At 41.6% G+C, this 18,070-nt stretch overlaps 1 protein-coding gene across 1 annotated transcript; it reads right to left on the bottom strand.

The window, feature by feature from the left end:
• Nucleotides 1-5: 5 nt before the first annotated feature.
• LOC138360335 (uncharacterized) lies at nucleotides 6-16,283 on the bottom strand. The gene is made up of 4 exons (XM_069320254.1): nucleotides 16,193-16,283; nucleotides 1,037-1,627; nucleotides 610-903; nucleotides 6-478 (listed from the first exon to the last, which is right to left on the bottom strand). The coding sequence occupies exons 1-4, from the start codon at nucleotides 16,281-16,283 to the stop codon at nucleotides 6-8; spliced, it is 1,449 nt and encodes a 482-aa protein (XP_069176355.1).
• Between the last annotated feature and the right edge of the window lie 1,787 nt (nucleotides 16,284-18,070).

Genomic DNA, 18,070 nt, shown 5'->3' with positions numbered 1-18,070 from the left:
TATTATCAATTAACATTCATTCTTTTGATAACATATATATACACAGTAACTGTGAGAAGCTCCAGCGTGATATTCACAGTTACTGTGAAAAGCACCAGCGTGACATACACAGTTACTGTGAGAAGTTCCAGTGAGATATACACAGTTACTGTGAGAAGCTCCAGCGTGATATACACAGTTACTGTGAGAAGCACCAGCGTGATATACACAGTTACTGTGAGAAGCTCCAGCGTGATATACACAGTTACTGTGAGAAGCACCAGTGTGATATACACAGTTACTGTGAGAAGCACCAGTGAGATATACACAGTTACTGTGAGAAGCACAAGCGTGATATACACAGTTACTGTGAGAAGCACGAGCGTGATATACACAGTTACTGTGAAAAGCACCAGTGTGATATACACAGTTACTGTGAGAAGCTCCAGGTAGATATACACAGTTACTGTGAGAAGCACCAGTGAGATATACACAGTTACTGTGAGAAGCACCAATGTGATACACAGTTACTGTGAGAAGCTCCAGCGTGATATACACAGTTACTGTGAGAAGCACCAGTGTGATATACACAGTTACTGTGAGAAACACCAGTGAGATATACACAGTTACTGTGAGAAGCACCAGTGAGATACACAGTTACTGTGAGAAGCACAAGCGTGATATACACAGTTACTGTGAGAAGCACCAGCGTGATATACACAGTTACTGTGAGAAGCACCAGTGAGATATACACAGTTACTGTGAGAAGCACCAGTGTGATATACACAGTTACTGTGAGAAGCACCAGCGTGATATACACAGTTACTGTGAGAAGCACAAGCGTGATATACACAGTTACTGTGAGGAGCACCAGCGTGATATACACAGTTACTGTGAGAAGCACCAGTGTGATATACACAGTTACTGTGAGAAGCACCAGTGAGATATACACAGTTACTGTGAGAAGCACCAGCGTGATATACACAGTTACTGTGAGAAGCACCAGTGAGATATACACAGTTACTGTGAGAAGCACCAGTGAGATATACACAGTTACTGTGAGAAGCACCAGCGTGATACACAGTTACTGTGAGAAGCACCAGTGTGATATACACAGTTACTGTGAGAAGCTCCAGCGTGATATACACTGTTACTGTGAGAAGCTCCAGCGTGATATACACAGTTACTGTGAGAAGCTCCAGCGTGATATACACAGTTACTGTGAGAAGCTCCAGCGTGATATACACTGTTACTGTGAGAAGCTCCAGCGTGATATACACAGTTACTGTGAGAAGCTCCAGCGTGATATACACTGTTACTGTGAGAAGCTCCAGCATGATATACACAGTTACTGTGAGAAGCTCCAGCGTGATATACACTGTTACTGTGAGAAGCTCCAGCGTGATATACACAGTTACTGTGAGAAGCACCAGCGTGATAAACACAGTTACTGTGAGAAGCTCCAGCGTGATATACACAATAACTGTGAGAAGCACCAGTGTGATATACACAGTTACTGTGAGAAGCACCAGTGTGATATACACAGTTACTGTGAGAAGCTCTAGCGTGATATACACTGTTACTGTGAGAAGCTCCAGCGTGATATACACAGTTACTGTGAGAAGCTCCAGCGTGATATACACTGTTACTGTGAGAAGCACCAGTGTGATATACACAGTTACTGTGAGAAGCTCCAGTGTGATACACAATAACTGTGAGAAGCACCAGTGTGATATACACTGTTACTGTGAGAAGCTCCAGCGTGATATACACAGTTACTGTGAGAAGCACCAGCGTGATAAACACAGTTACTGTGAGAAGAAGCTCCGTTGCAATATGCACAGCTGCAACTAAACAAACCCTAACAGAACAAACGATAATAATTAGGTGAAGCCTAATTTTGAGTTGTTAATTCCTTCCCTTTGCCAAGCTCCTTCACATGGCGTTACACTACTCTGTTACGAGGCCTTGATCGTCTGTGACTCTCTGCTTCTCTGAAACAGGTCAAGCTGAACAAGGAGATGGTGCCTGTACACAGCAGAGGTGAGGACAGCCCCTCCTCCAGGGACACCCCAGGTAAGCCAGCTCCTCCCCTGTTTTTTTGCCTTTTCTTATGAAAGAGATTCAACCTTCTCTCGGCTGGTAAGTTGATATTTTGCTCATTAGGAAAATATCGAAACCCTGATGTGTATTGCATTATATATTTGTTTATAAATTGGAGACGATTTGATTTATTAAACCTAAACTTGCAAGGAAAACTAAATTTTGTTGGGGGGGGGGGATGTTGTGATCACATACATATGTATATATATATATATATATATATATATATATATATATATATATATATATATATATATATATATATATATATATATATATATATATATATATATATATACATATATATATATATATATATATATATATATATATATATATATATATATATATATACATATATATATATATATATATATATATATATATATATATATATATATATATATATATATATATATATATATATATATATATATATATATATATATATATATGTCGTACCTAGTAGCCAGACCGCACTTCTCAGCCGACTATGCAAATCCCGATTTGCCTAATAAGCCAAGTTTTCATGAATTATTTGTTTTTCGACTACCTAACCTACCTAACCTAACCTAACCTAGCTTTTTCGGCTACCTAACCTAACCTAACCTATAGAGATAGGTTAGGTTAGGTTAGGTAGGGTTGGTTAGGTTCGGTCATATATATACGTTAATTTTAACTTCAATAAAACTTTTTTACCTCATACATAATGAAATGGTAGCTTTATCATTTCATAAGAAAAAAATTAGAGAAAATATATTAATTCATGAAAACTTGGCTTATTAGGCAAATCGGGCATTGCATAGTAGGCCGAGTACGACGTTCTGGCTACTAGGTACAACATATATATATATATATATATATATATATATATATATATATATATATATATATATATATATATATATATATATATATATATATATATATATAAAGGTTGTGAGGGTACCACCTCTGGTGCCAATGTGGGGACCCATAGCCTCGGAGAAGAAAATAAAAAGTATTCAGAGGAGACCTTGTGGTTTCTCACTGAACACTAATATTATCTTCTCCTACCACCCCCATTCTTTTGTATGTACACATATATATATGTTTTATTTGAACTTTGTTACAAAAAAGATGTTACATATAGGGTACAAAGATGGTTATCATAGGTTGTCGAGTTCCTCCAGCTTCTCAGATGGCAGGCAAGAACCCTGGATGCAGTGCACATTTTCCCTCTGTATCGCCAAGCTGAGGCGCTTGAAAAGAAAGCTGGCAGTTATAGGGTCCCTTGTTGTTTCAATGAGCCTAGAACCCAGTTCCTTCAAAAAACTGATAGCACTTTTACCCCAGGCGCCGAGTGTCTCAGAAGCAATGGGGACAAAATTGTAGTGGTGATCCAGTTCTCTGTACTTTCGGGATTTGGCTGCTTCCCTGTGGGTGGCAGCGCCACCTGGTTGTGCAACACTAAGATCAATGTAGGTGATCCATGTAGGCGAGCCATGGTTGATACGCACGTGTAGTCCCATACTAACTGCTTGCCATTCTTCCAGGGGTTCACTGTGATACCATTCGGGCGACCAATAAGAGCATCAGAGTTACGGGGCGTTAGGTAACGGTACTCTCAACGTACAACGTAACGGTACACTCAACGGTACTCTTGGGTACACATCACTCTACGGTACTCTTGGGTACACATCACTATACGGTACTCTTGGGTACACATCACTCTACGATACTCTAGGGTCCACATCACTCTACGATACTCCTGGGTACACATCACTCTATGGTACTCTAGGGTACACAGCACTCTAGGGTACTCTAGGGTACACATCACTCTACGATACTCCTGGGTACACATCACTCTATGGTACTCTAGGGTACACATCACTCTAGGGTACTCTAGGGTACACATCACTCTACAGTACTCTTGGGCACACATCACTCTACGATTCACCTAGCGCCCTTAATCGTAGGGAGCGGGGAAGGGTAGGGTGAGGTGATTGTTGCCTGATTCCGGCTTGTAGCTGTCTGTTCAGCTTCGGTTTTTCGAACTCAACTATCTGTAACGAGCTAACATTGAATTATAAGGTGTGAAGAATAGATGAAATTATTTATGTAATAATCTAAGTTGAAGTCTGATTAATACCTTTTGTGCCCTGTGTAATGCTTTTTGCGCTACCGCTCACAGGATGAGTACGGCGAGCACAATAAAAACAAAACAAAAACTATCTCTTACCAATTGCATAGAGATGGAAGATACATATGAAAATATTATTATGACCTTTCAAGAAAGTTGTGATTACATTCAGTATCGAAAAATCACACTGTACGAGCAATATAAAGACTTCAGCAGTGGGAGACGAGATCTGGATACTTGGAGGAGAATGTTTGAGAGAGCACAAAAAGGAAATCCAAGATTAGCCTCCAGCAATACTCTTGAAAATTGAGGTGACAGTTCTTGGAAGACTTTTCCCCTTGCATATCAGATCGGAGCTTTCAATTCCAAGAGAGTTCTCTACCGTATAAGCATGAGATGGAATTTCAGAGGATGTCAATTAGCTTGGCATTCCACTTCGTTGAAATATCTACATTATAAAAACTTGTTAAAGGATATCTGAAAGAAAAACGGTAGTTGGGAGAGCTATCTCTTTGATACGGACAGGAAGGTCGCATTCCAGTTGTCGGAAAAATCAAGTCGCACAGAGCAAATAAGAATTCCAGCTCCTGAGAAAACCTTAGCTATGCAGGAGGCCACAGCGATGGAAGAGAGGTCCTCGACCCGCCATTATCGAGCAATAGTCAACGGTGGGTCAGGTAGGGTGAAGAGACGAGGAGGAGGAGGAGCTGGCAGTAGGGAACTAGGAGAGATAGATGGAGACAAGGTAAATAGTTTTGGTGGGAGAGTGTTACGGTGGGAGTGAGGATGACGGGGAGTGTTGACACAATCGCTCCATTGTGAGTTTAAAGAAAGAGTCGAGGGAAGCTTAACATCCACACCCTTCTTCTTCCACACCCTCCACCACCTTCTCTACTTTATATCAATCTCTCTCTCTCTCTTCCTATATTCTCTCTTCTATCCTCCCTTGTATATATATCCTCTTCTATTCTCCCTTGTATATATATATATATATATATATATATATATATATATATATATATATATATATATATATATATATATATCTATATATATAATCTTTGGACAACACCCACCAGTGGGACTCGAACCCAGAAAGCACAACTACCTTCCAGTAGCTGGCATAACTAGTATGCTTTAACCCACTACGCCATCAGACCTTACAAAAGAAGTAGATAGTTCGAGATATATATATCTCAAACATCTCTACCTCCCGAAGGCACCAGATGAGTGAGGGGTCAGTCTGCATTTTTCGTCAAGCCACTGTCAATGTGAGAGAACTCGTGTCCAGCTTATAAGCCTATACTTGCATAAACCACAAGTGAAGATAAACAATCTTTGGACAACACCCACCAGTGGGACTCGAACCCAGAAAGCACAACTACCTTCCAGTAGCTGGCATAACTAGTATGCTTTAACCCACTACGCCATCAGACCTTACAAAAGAAGTAGATAGTTCGAGATATATATATCTCAAACATCTCTACCTCCCGAAGGCACCAGATGAGTGAGGGGTCAGTCTGCATTTTTCGTCAAGCCACTGTCAATGTGAGAGAACTCGTGTCCAGCTTATAAGCCTATACTTGCATAAACCACAAGTGAAGATAAACAATCTTTGGACAACACCCACCAGTGGGACTCGAACCCAGAAAGCACAACTACCTTCCAGTAGCTGGCATAACTAGTATGCTTTAACCCACTACGCCATCAGACCTTACAAAAGAAGTAGATAGTTCGAGATATATATATCTCAAACATCTCTACCTCCCGAAGGCACCAGATGAGTGAGGGGTCAGTCTGCATTTTTCGTCAAGCCACTGTCAATGTGAGAGAACTCGTGTCCAGCTTATAAGCCTATACTTGCATAAACCACAAGTGAAGATAAACAATCTTTGGACAACACCCACCAGTGGGACTCGAACCCAGAAAGCACAACTACCTTCCAGTAGCTGGCATAACTAGTATGCTTTAACCCACTACGCCATCAGACCTTACAAAAGAAGTAGATAGTTCGAGATATATATATCTCAAACATCTCTACCTCCCGAAGGCACCAGATGAGTGAGGGGTCAGTCTGCATTTTTCGTCAAGCCACTGTCAATGTGAGAGAACTCGTGTCCAGCTTATAAGCCTATACTTGCATAAACCACAAGTGAAGATAAACAATCTTTGGACAACACCCACCAGTGGGACTCGAACCCAGAAAGCACAACTACCTTCCAGTAGCTGGCATAACTAGTATGCTTTAACCCACTACGCCATCAGACCTTACAAAAGAAGTAGATAGTTCGAGATATATATATCTCAAACATCTCTACCTCCCGAAGGCACCAGATGAGTGAGGGGTCAGTCTGCATTTTTCGTCAAGCCACTGTCAATGTGAGAGAACTCGTGTCCAGCTTATAAGCCTATACTTGCATAAACCACAAGTGAAGATAAACAATCTTTGGACAACACCCACCAGTGGGACTCGAACCCAGAAAGCACAACTACCTTCCAGTAGCTGGCATAACTAGTATGCTTTAACCCACTACGCCATCAGACCTTACAAAAGAAGTAGATAGTTCGAGATATATATATCTCAAACATCTCTACCTCCCGAAGGCACCAGATGAGTGAGGGGTCAGTCTGCATTTTTCGTCAAGCCACTGTCAATGTGAGAGAACTCGTGTCCAGCTTATAAGCCTATACTTGCATAAACCACAAGTCCAAAGATTGTTTATCTTCACTTGTGGTTTATGCAAGTATAGGCTTATAAGCTCGACACGAGTTCTCTCACATTGACAGTGGCTTGACGAAAAATGCAGACTGACCCCTCACTCATCTGGTGCCTTCGGGAGGTAGAGATGTTTGAGATATATATATCTCGAACTATCTACTTCTTTTGTAAGGTCTGATGGCGTAGTGGGTTAAAGCATACTAGTTATGCCAGCTACTGGAAGGTAGTTGTGCTTTCTGGGTTCGAGTCCCACTGGTGGGTGTTGTCCAAAGATTGTTTATCTTCACTTGTGGTTTATGCAAGTATAGGCTTATAAGCTGGACACGAGTTCTCTCACATTGACAGTGGCTTGACGAAAAATGCAGACTGACCCCTCACTCATCTGGTGCCTTCGGGAGGTAGAGATGTTTGAGATATATATATCTCGAACTATCTACTTCTTTTGTAAGGTCTGATGGCGTAGTGGGTTAAAGCATACTAGTTATGCCAGCTACTGGAAGGTAGTTGTGCTTTCTGGGTTCGAGTCCCACTGGTGGGTGTTGTCCAAAGATTGTTTATCTTCACTTGTGGTTTATGCAAGTATAGGCTTATAAGCTGGACACGAGTTCTCTCACATTGACAGTGGCTTGACGAAAAATGCAGACTGACCCCTCACTCATCTGGTGCCTTCGGGAGGTAGAGATGTTTGAGATATATATATCTCGAACTATCTACTTCTTTTGTAAGGTCTGATGGCGTAGTGGGTTAAAGCATACTAGTTATGCCAGCTACTGGAAGGTAGTTGTGCTTTCTGGGTTCGAGTCCCACTGGTGGGTGTTGTCCAAAGATTGTTTATCTTCACTTGTGGTTTATGCAAGTATAGGCTTATAAGCTGGACACGAGTTCTCTCACATTGACAGTGGCTTGACGAAAAATGCAGACTGACCCCTCACTCATCTGGTGCCTTCGGGAGGTAGAGATGTTTGAGATATATATATCTCGAACTATCTACTTCTTTTGTAAGGTCTGATGGCGTAGTGGGTTGAAGCATACTAGTTATGCCAGCTACTGGAAGGTAGTTGTGCTTTCTGGGTTCGAGTCCCACTGGTGGGTGTTGTCCAAAGATTGTTTATCTTCACTTGTGGTTTATGCAAGTATAGGCTTATAAGCTGGACACGAGTTCTCTCACATTGACAGTGGCTTGACGAAAAATGCAGACTGACCCCTCACTCATCTGGTGCCTTCGGGAGGTAGAGATGTTTGAGATATATATATCTCGAACTATCTACTTCTTTTGTAAGGTCTGATGGCGTAGTGGGTTAAAGCATACTAGTTATGCCAGCTACTGGAAGGTTGTTGTGCTTTCTGGGTTCGAGTCCCACTGGTGGGTGTTGTCCAAAGATTGTTTATCTTCACTTGTGGTTTATGCAAGTATAGGCTTATAAGCTGGACACGAGTTCTCTCACATTGACAGTGACTTGACGAAAAATGCAGACTGACCCCTCACTCATCAGGTGCCTTCGGGAGGTAGAGATGTTTGAGATATATATATCTCGAACTATCTACTTCTTTTGTAAGGTCTGATGGCGTAGTGGGTTAAAGCATACTAGTTATGCCAGCTACTGGAAGGTAGTTGTGCTTTCTGGGTTCGAGTCCCACTGGTGGGTGTTGTCCAAAGATTGTTTATCTTCACTTGTGGTTTATGCAAGTATAGGCTTATAAGCTGGACACGAGTTCTCTCACATTGACAGTGGCTTGACGAAAAATGCAGACTGACCCCTCACTCATCTGGTGCCTTCGGGAGGTAGAGATGTTTGAGATATATATATCTCGAACTATCTACTTCTTTTGTAAGGTCTGATGGCGTAGTGGGTTAAAGCATACTAGTTATGCCAGCTACTGGAAGGTAGTTGTGCTTTCTGGGTTCGAGTCCCACTGGTGGGTGTTGTCCAAAGATTGTTTATCTTCACTTGTGGTTTATGCAAGTATAGGCTTATAAGCTGGACACGAGTTCTCTCACATTGACAGTGGCTTGACGAAAAATGCAGACTGACCCCTCACTCATCTGGTGCCTTCGGGAGGTAGAGATGTTTGAGATATATATATCTCGAACTATCTACTTCTTTTGTAAGGTCTGATGGCGTAGTGGGTTAAAGCATACTAGTTATGCCAGCTACTGGAAGGTAGTTGAGCTTTCTGGGTTCGAGTCCCACTGGTGGGTGTTGTCCAAAGATTGTTTATCTTCACTTGTGGTTTATGCAAGTATAGGCTTATAAGCTGGACACGAGTTCTCTCACATTGACAGTGGCTTGACGAAAAATGCAGACTGACCCCCTCACTCATCTGGTGCCTTCGGGAGGTAGAGATGTTTGAGATATATATATCTCGAACTATCTACTTCTTTTGTAAGGTCTGATGGCGTAGTGGGTTAAAGCATACTAGTTATGCCAGCTACTGGAAGGTAGTTGTGCTTTCTGGGTTCGAGTCCCACTGGTGGGTGTTGTCCAAAGATTGTTTATCTTCACTTGTGGTTTATGCAAGTATAGGCTTATAAGCTGGACACGAGTTCTCTCACATTGACAGTGGCTTGACGAAAAATGCAGACTGACCCCTCACTCATCTGGTGCCTTCGGGAGGTAGAGATGTTTGAGATATATATATCTCGAACTATCTACTTCTTTTGTAAGGTCTGATGGCGTAGTGGGTTAAAGCATACTAGTTATGCCAGCTACTGGAAGGTAGTTGAGCTTTCTGGGTTCGAGTCCCACTGGTGGGTGTTGTCCAAAGATTGTTTATCTTCACTTGTGGTTTATGCAAGTATAGGCTTATAAGCTGGACACGAGTTCTCTCACATTGACAGTGGCTTGACGAAAAATGCAGACTGACCCCCTCACTCATCTGGTGCCTTCGGGAGGTAGAGATGTTTGAGATATATATATCTCGAACTATCTACTTCTTTTGTAAGGTCTGATGGCGTAGTGGGTTAAAGCATACTAGTTATGCCAGCTACTGGAAGGTAGTTGTGCTTTCTGGGTTCGAGTCCCACTGGTGGGTGTTGTCCAAAGATTGTTTATCTTCACTTGTGGTTTATGCAAGTATAGGCTTATATATATATATATATATATATATATATATATATGTCGTACCTAGTAGCCAGAACGCACTTTTCAGCCTACTATGCAAGGCCCAATTTGCCTAATAAGCCAAGTTTTCATGAATTAATGCTTTCTCGACTACCTAACATACCTAACCTAACCTAACTTATTCGGCTACCTAACCTAACCTAACCTATAAAGATAGGTTAGGTAGGGTTGGTTAGGTTCGGTCATATATCTACGTTAATTTTAACTCCAATGAAAAAAAAATTGACCTCATACATAAGGAAATGGGTAGCTTTATCATTTCATAAGAAAAAGAATAGAGAAAATATATTAATTCAGGAAAACTTGGCTTATTAGGCAAATCGGGCCTTGCATAGTAGGCTGAGAAGTGCGTTCTGGCTACTAGGTACGACACATATATATATATATATATATATGTCGTACCTAGTAGCCAGAACTCACTTCTCAGCCTACTATTCAAGGCCCGATTTGCCTAATAAGCCAAGTTTTCCTGAATTAATATATTTACTATAATTTTTTTCTTATGAAATGATAAAGCAACCCTTTTCTCTATGTATGAGGTCAATTTTTTTTTATTCGAGTTAAAATTAACGTAGATATATGATCGAACCTAACCAACCCTACCTAACCTAACCTAACCTATATTTATAGGTAAGGTTAGGTTAGGTAGCCAAAAAAAGCTAGGTTAGGTTAGGTTAGGTAGGTTAGGTAGACGAAAAAACTTTAATTCATGAAAACTTGGCTTATTAGGCAAATCGGGCCTTGAATAGTAGGCTGAGAAGTGCGTTCTGGCTATTAGGTACGACATATATATATATATATATATATATATATATATATACAGTATATATATGTGTCGTACCTAGTAGCCAAAACGCACTTCTCAGCCTACTATGCAAGGACCGATTTGCTTAATAAGCCAAGTTTTCCTGAATTAATATATTTTCTCAAATGTTTTTCTTATGAAATGATAAAGTTACCCATTTCATTATGTATGAGGTCAATTTTTTTTTATTGGAGTTAAAATTAATGGAGATATATGACTGAACCTAACCATCCCTACCGAACCTATTTTTATAGGTTAGGTAGCCGAAAAAAGTTAGGTTAGGTTAGGTTAGGTAGGTTAGGTAGTCGAAAAAGCATTAATTCATGAAAACTTGGCTTATTAGGCAAATCGAGCCTTGCATAGTAGGCTGAGAAGTTCGTTCTGACTACTAGGTACGACATATATACATGTGAGCAACACAAATACGAACAAGCTTGACTGGTCCCCAAGCATATATGCAACTGAAAACTCCACACTGCAGTTTTTCAAAAAAGCCTGTTTTTATCTGTCACATGTGTGGCACGTATAAGTAGGCATATACAAACACGGGCGTATTCGAATGCTACTTTGTATCACAATTTCAAATCTTATCGGTAAAGATGTTGCTGAGATTTCCCTCAAATGAAAAACATTAAAAAAAAAAAGAATTTTTACCTGTCACAGACGTGACATCTATACAGTAAGTATATAAAAACACGCTTGTATGCGAATGCAACGTTTTCACAAAATTTCATAGCAATCGGGGGAACAACTTTCAGAGATTATCGATTTTGAACAAACCGAACATTTACATTTTTATTTATATAGTTTATTTCACGACATGATATAAGGATTGTAACCTGGAGCTCAACTGAACACACGAGGGCTCTCCGCTAGCCCTCGTGTGTTCAGTAGAACTCTGGGTCACAATCCTTATACCATGTCGTGGTCTAGTCGCTAGAGTGTGTGCGTGCGAACACCCTCCCCCAAAAAACTGAAAATAGTAACAATAATATTATGATCAATATAATAATATTAAAAAAATATAAGAAAATCTGTTGGAGCCTTGATGAGGGTTCGAACCTATGTTCGAACCCTCATCAAGGCTCCAACGGATTTTCTTATATTTTTTTTTAATATTATTATATTGATCATAATATTATTGTTACTATTTTCACAGTTTTTATTGTTATTACTGTATTTTAATTTTATTTCGCTTATTTCGCTTAAATTTGCTTCTTTAGTATTGGAATAACAAAATCATTCGTTTGTATATCTAAATATATAAAAAAAAATCTTGCTGTTAAATATTTATTAGGTAATAACAAAGTCATGAACGTTTCCACGGAACAAATGTCCCGAAGGCAATTATGTTAAATTGTATAGGAAAACGCTTGTTATGTTCCGTAATACACGTGAGTATGACGGTAGAGGAGTGGTTGGATGTGAGGTATTTGACCTGTGTGTGTGTGCGGGGGGAGGTGGAAGGTAATTGTTTACTCTTGTTTATTGCTTGATCCCACGTGACTTCATTCATGGTGGGTTGTTGTTCCTTGCTTGATTCTCATTTGTTTAATGGCGGAATTTTCACTAGTTTGATACTTAACTCTCACTTGTTTCATGTCTAATTCTCACTTGTTTCATGCCTAATTCTCAATAGTTTCATGTCTAACTTTCACTTGTTTCCTGAGTAATTCTTACATGTTTCATGGCTGATTCTTACTACTTTCATCTCTGATTCTCACTACTTCATCCCTGCTTCTGTCTGGACGTCCTGTCGATATTTCTCTGGAAGAAGATTAACACTTGACCTCAAATCAACCCCCTGATATTCCCCTCACTGATCAACTAACACTCTCTGGAGTGCCACACTAATACCGTCCCCTGTGACTACCTTATACTTTCAAATCTATTATTTAATGCCGCATTATTTAAGCCAACCTTATAACTCCACGACATGATATTGTAAACTCATCAACCTAATGCATTTATTTAACCCCTCCAGAACCTACTTTCCTCCAGCCCTGTGATGCTGTTCTATACACCATTCAGGCTGTGTGCCATGAATCCCAGAAACGTCAGATATTATCATGGAAGATGAAATACTCTCATAGTTCTCTCTCTCTCTCTCTCTCTCTCTCTCTCTCTCTCTCTCTCTCTCTCTCTCTCTCTCTCTCTCTCTCTCTCTCTCTCTCTCTCTCTCTCTCTCTCTCTCTCTCTCTCTCTCTCTCTCTCTCTCTCCTCTCTCTCTCTCTCTCTCTCTCTCTCTCTCTCTCTCTCTCTCTCTCTCTCTCTCTCTCTCTCTCTCTCTCTCTCTCTCTCTCTCGCATTCTCACATCAACAATTGGATTTAATGAAGGCAAGAGCATTCGTATAATCATCCTCGCTTCTAAATTATGGAATTGAAATGTCGTTTGCGAGACCATTACATGTCCTCAGAGGAAAGAGGCGTCGAGATAAAACAATAGCAGTGTGGTCCCTCCAGGACTAATTCTTCAAATCTTTGGAAAGCGTTTCAACATGCCCTACATCGTTTCATAATGAGAACATAGAGGGAGGAGTTCGTAAAGACTTGATGATGGTTGGTATGGATTTTAATTATTGGTTCCCCAAAAAACTGAGTTTCTTGGGACGAAAGCTGTAATGCATTTTGACTTTATTCCCAACTTTGAGGTCAACAATTCAATCTACGGACTTATTGAATAAACGGTATACTTATGAACGAAAATACATTTTCTTTCATACGTATGAACGTTTATATGTCTGCGTATAAATGTGCGGAAAATACACACATGTATACTCATTTATTAAATATCTACATTTATACATAATAAATAAAAAATAAATATATAAATAAATAAATAAATAAAGTATATATATATATATATATATATATATATATATATATATATATATATATATATATATATATATATATATATATATATATTTATTTATTTATTTATTTATTTATTTTACTTATTTATTAATTTATTTATATATTTACTTTTTATTTATTATATATAAATGTAGATATTTGTAGATATAATGTGGATATTTGTAGATATAAATCGATATGTATGTATATCGATTAAAAATGTGACAGTGTCAGACCAAGGAGGAAAATTGAAACAGGAATTTCCTTAAGTACTTTCGAATATTAATACATCTTCATTAATGTATTAATATATTAAGACTCCTTCTGAAGATGTATATATATATATATATATATATATATATATATATATATATATATATATATATATATATATATATTGTGACGGGAAAGTATAGGAGTGTAGATGTTCGGCAGTCCTCCTAATGGCTAGTGTCAATGCCTAGTCACATTTACAAAAAAAAAAAAAGATAGACTGCTTGACTGTTGTCTGTGGTAAATTAAGGGAAGACACGCAAAACACATAGTATGAACAATGAAACATTAATTAATATTGAAAACAAATTATTAACGAAAGAATCCCTTGGCTATGTACAGTGCACACAAACAGGTCAAAAATTGTAACATATAAATTATGAACAGGAATGACGTTACTCTATAATATAATGACAGAAAAGTGATTAAACAGGTGCTGAGAATAAAGTGCTAGCTGAGAAACATCCACCTGATAGACAGAGCGTATATCAGTTAGTTGTTCACAGTTTGAGAGCACAAGATATTCTAACTTCAATGACTGGTACAAGCCTCGACTAAGTAGAGGGCGCTGAGGTGCAGAGGTGCAGGTATGCAGTCGGCAGGTCACCAATCAGAAGCAGGCAGGCTGGGAACGGTAGTTTGCTGGTTGATGACGGAGCCGGCATGGAGGGAGTGTGTAGTAGGGGGGAGTTTTGGGTACGTTTGCCTCCTGGTCAAAACGTTTTGTGCTACTGGTAGACGTATCTTGAAGGTAGCATCTTATTGTTGTATATATAAGTAACTTTATGTAGAGAAGAGCAGGCTCAATCTCTCTTGAAAGATATTATCGTCACAACTCTCCCCCGAAGCCAGCTCTAATGGGTGAAGTTACGTCTTCAGATAATAGAGTGGTAGGTGTAGCTGCCTCTACCTCATAGACTCTGGAGAGGGCGTCTACTATGATGTTGTCAGAACCCTTGATGTAGAAGATCTACAGGTTGAAATTCTGCAGATACAAAGCCCATCGTAGAAGTTGTTGTTTGTTGAATTGAGCTTGCTGCAGGAAGTGTAGGGGATTGTGGTCCGAGTTGATGGTGGTAGACCGAACACTTTGTAGGTACGATTCAGAGTGCTGTAAGTTCAGGACGATGGAGAGAAGTTCCTTTTCGATAGTGGTGTAGTTCTTCTGGTGAGGTTTTAACTTGTAGCTGTAGTAGCTAACAGGTAGAACCTCCTCGCCTCATTGTTGCATCAGGACGCTCCCGATACCGGTACCACTGGCGTCGACATGGAGGATGAAAGGCTTCATGATATCTGGCGAGGCGAGAATAGGATTAGAACAGAGCAGGGATTTAAGTTGTTCAAAAGCAATGGTTTGCTGATTTTTTTTTATTTATTTATATTTTTACATGCAAACATGCGATTTAAATTACAATAAAACAAAATTAGAAACATAACAGAACAAAACAAGAAACCGCCGGCCAGAAGGACCGACAGAACAACAATTACCACACCTTTTGGCCACCACTTGGTCCGGGAGACATCTCCCGTCACGCAGGGTGCAGTTGCGCCTCCACAGATCTCCAGTATCATCTTTTGATACTGGTAATGGCTCGAAAGGGCCACCACTTACGGGCTATTCATGCCCGTGCCACCTCTTGGGTGGCTTAATCTTCATCAATCAATCAACAATTACCAAAACTGGAAAGGGTACAGGAAATGCAGGATAAAAACACAAAAGGATACAAAATAGATAACAAAACAGAAAACAATCACAAACAAGCATGCAATGCAAGCAAAACAAGAACATAACAACAAGTTAAAACATTTTAGCAGTATGAAACAAAACACAAGCGCTGGCCTGAAGGACCGACAACAGAGCACAACAGTATGAACAAAATGAAATATAATAAAAAATACAATAAGATAGCACACCACACAACCAGCCAATAACAAACAAAAAATAAAAATAAAAATAAAAATAAAAAATAAAAATAAAAATAAAAAATAAAAAATTAAATAAAACACAAACACAACACGTAAGCATAAAATAAAACACACAGGGCACGGTAACAACACAAAATAAATACATGAAGATTAACACACACCAAACCACCCGCCTCGCCACAAACAAAGGGAGAGTCACGGGCACAAACTACCAGAAGGTAAACAAACAACCAGAAGGGCACACAGCACAAAATTAAGCACAAAAGTAGAAAATCATCTGACATACTTGCCCGGAAACACGTCCCGAGGGAATCGTACATGGTACGCCTCCCATCGTAACCACTGCCAAGGGCCCTACCATCAACCGGGGACGCCATATCATCCGGGACATTGGCAACAAACACCCGCAAACAGGGCACCCAAATGGTATCACTCCTGATCCGAGTGACCGGCACACGCTCCCGCACCAATGGAACTGCCCCACCAATGAAAGTCCAGCGCCTCCTCGCAGATCGGTAACACAGCAATCTGCGACCAGTGACCCAACAGCATCACAGACTCCGGTAACACATTCCCCAAGTCCCCAACAGACGTCCTCAGAGGAGGGAGCCGGACAGAAGGCACCACCACAGGGGCACCAGCGTCCACGGGCACACCACCGGACGACTGCCGGGAAACCGAACTGCGCACATCCTTCTGCAAGGTCACCACCAGGCCACGCCCAACCCCATCATCCCCACCATCCCTGGCAGCGGAGGTCACCACTCCCCACTGCGGAGAGGCCCCCGGTGGAGAAGAAACATCAGGCACACCCGAGACATGGACACCAACGTCAGCAGGCACATGGACTTCCGCCACCACTAACTGCGGAGCCAGCGACGCATCCGGAACCACTCCATCCACACCCGAAGACCCACAGTCACTAAATTCCCCAACTTCAGCCCAGGCAGACGACGAACGCCAGGAACGTTTGGGCACCGGCCTGAGATTGTCAGAGCCGGAAGCTGACTCAGAAACACGGGCCCCACTAGCCGGACGAACCGACGCCCGCCGCAGAACAGCAGCAGCCTCGACAACAGGGGGAACCGGACCACACACATCAGGGGCCCCCACAGCCACCCCAGCACCCAGCACAGCCGGGACCCGAGGCGAGGATGCAGGGCCAGGTGCAGCAGCTGAAGTCGGGTGTGCAGACGGCGATGCCTCACAGGGAGCATCAGGAAGGCCCACGGGAGAAACAGTGACAGGAGCAGGAGTAGCATCCGACGGCACCGCAACATCCGGAGGAGGGTCGGCGACAACTGGGAGAACGTCGGGCGACGCAGGGGGAGCCTCAGCAACGAACAGAAAACAGAAGAGGTAAAAACGTTTACCTCCTCACTCTCGGAGTCCTCGTCCAGAGGGAGCGGCGGGAAATCCTCTTCCTGGAACAAGTTGACTTGAGCAATCGGAGCTCCATCGCACCCGGCAGCCTGATGCCCCAACAGGCCACACCGGAAACAGGTACGAGGCTGCTGGGCATAGTATACCCGAACGTAGTACTCCAGAAGCCGGACCGAAGATGGAATATCCGACCGCAGGCGCATCCCCAAGGTGCGAACGTTCGTCCGCCTACCTGCATACCTCCCAGAGGAGAGCGTGTTGACCCGCACACTGATGACCGCTCCAAACCGCTGAAAGTAACGCCGGAGAAGGTCCTCGGGAAACTCCAGGGGCGCCCCATGCACACTGACATAAGTCAGTGCACCACTACGGTCCGAGATGGATACAGAGCCGGCACCACCCGGCAGCGGCAACGAACGTCCCTCGTAACGACGGAGGAAATCACGGTACTTCTCCTCCGTCACGAACTTGATGACAACCCAGTGGGCAGTTACAAGCTTAATACCATAAATGGCCATCACAGGGATACGGAGCATGTCACACATAACCATTTCTATAGCCGCATATCCAGCACGATCAGTGAACTCCAGGCCCATTCACGCGCTTAACAGGAGGAAGGAGACCACCCATGGCAAGCTCGCCACGTCAACACGCAGCCAGCAACAACAGCAGGGAAGGGGGGGGGGGGAAGAGGCGCCCACACCTGCTGGTGACGAAAACAGCAAACACCCCAAACTACCAGAGGCCAGACGACACGTCTGTACCCCACGGCAGCTCCAGG

The sequence above is a fragment of the Procambarus clarkii genome, chromosome 8, assembly GCF_040958095.1.
Source record: "Procambarus clarkii isolate CNS0578487 chromosome 8, FALCON_Pclarkii_2.0, whole genome shotgun sequence".
NCBI lineage: Eukaryota > Metazoa > Arthropoda > Malacostraca > Decapoda > Cambaridae > Procambarus > Procambarus clarkii.
The sequence above is the reverse complement of the archived record's forward strand: the minus strand, read 5'-3'. Positions and strand labels throughout refer to the sequence as shown.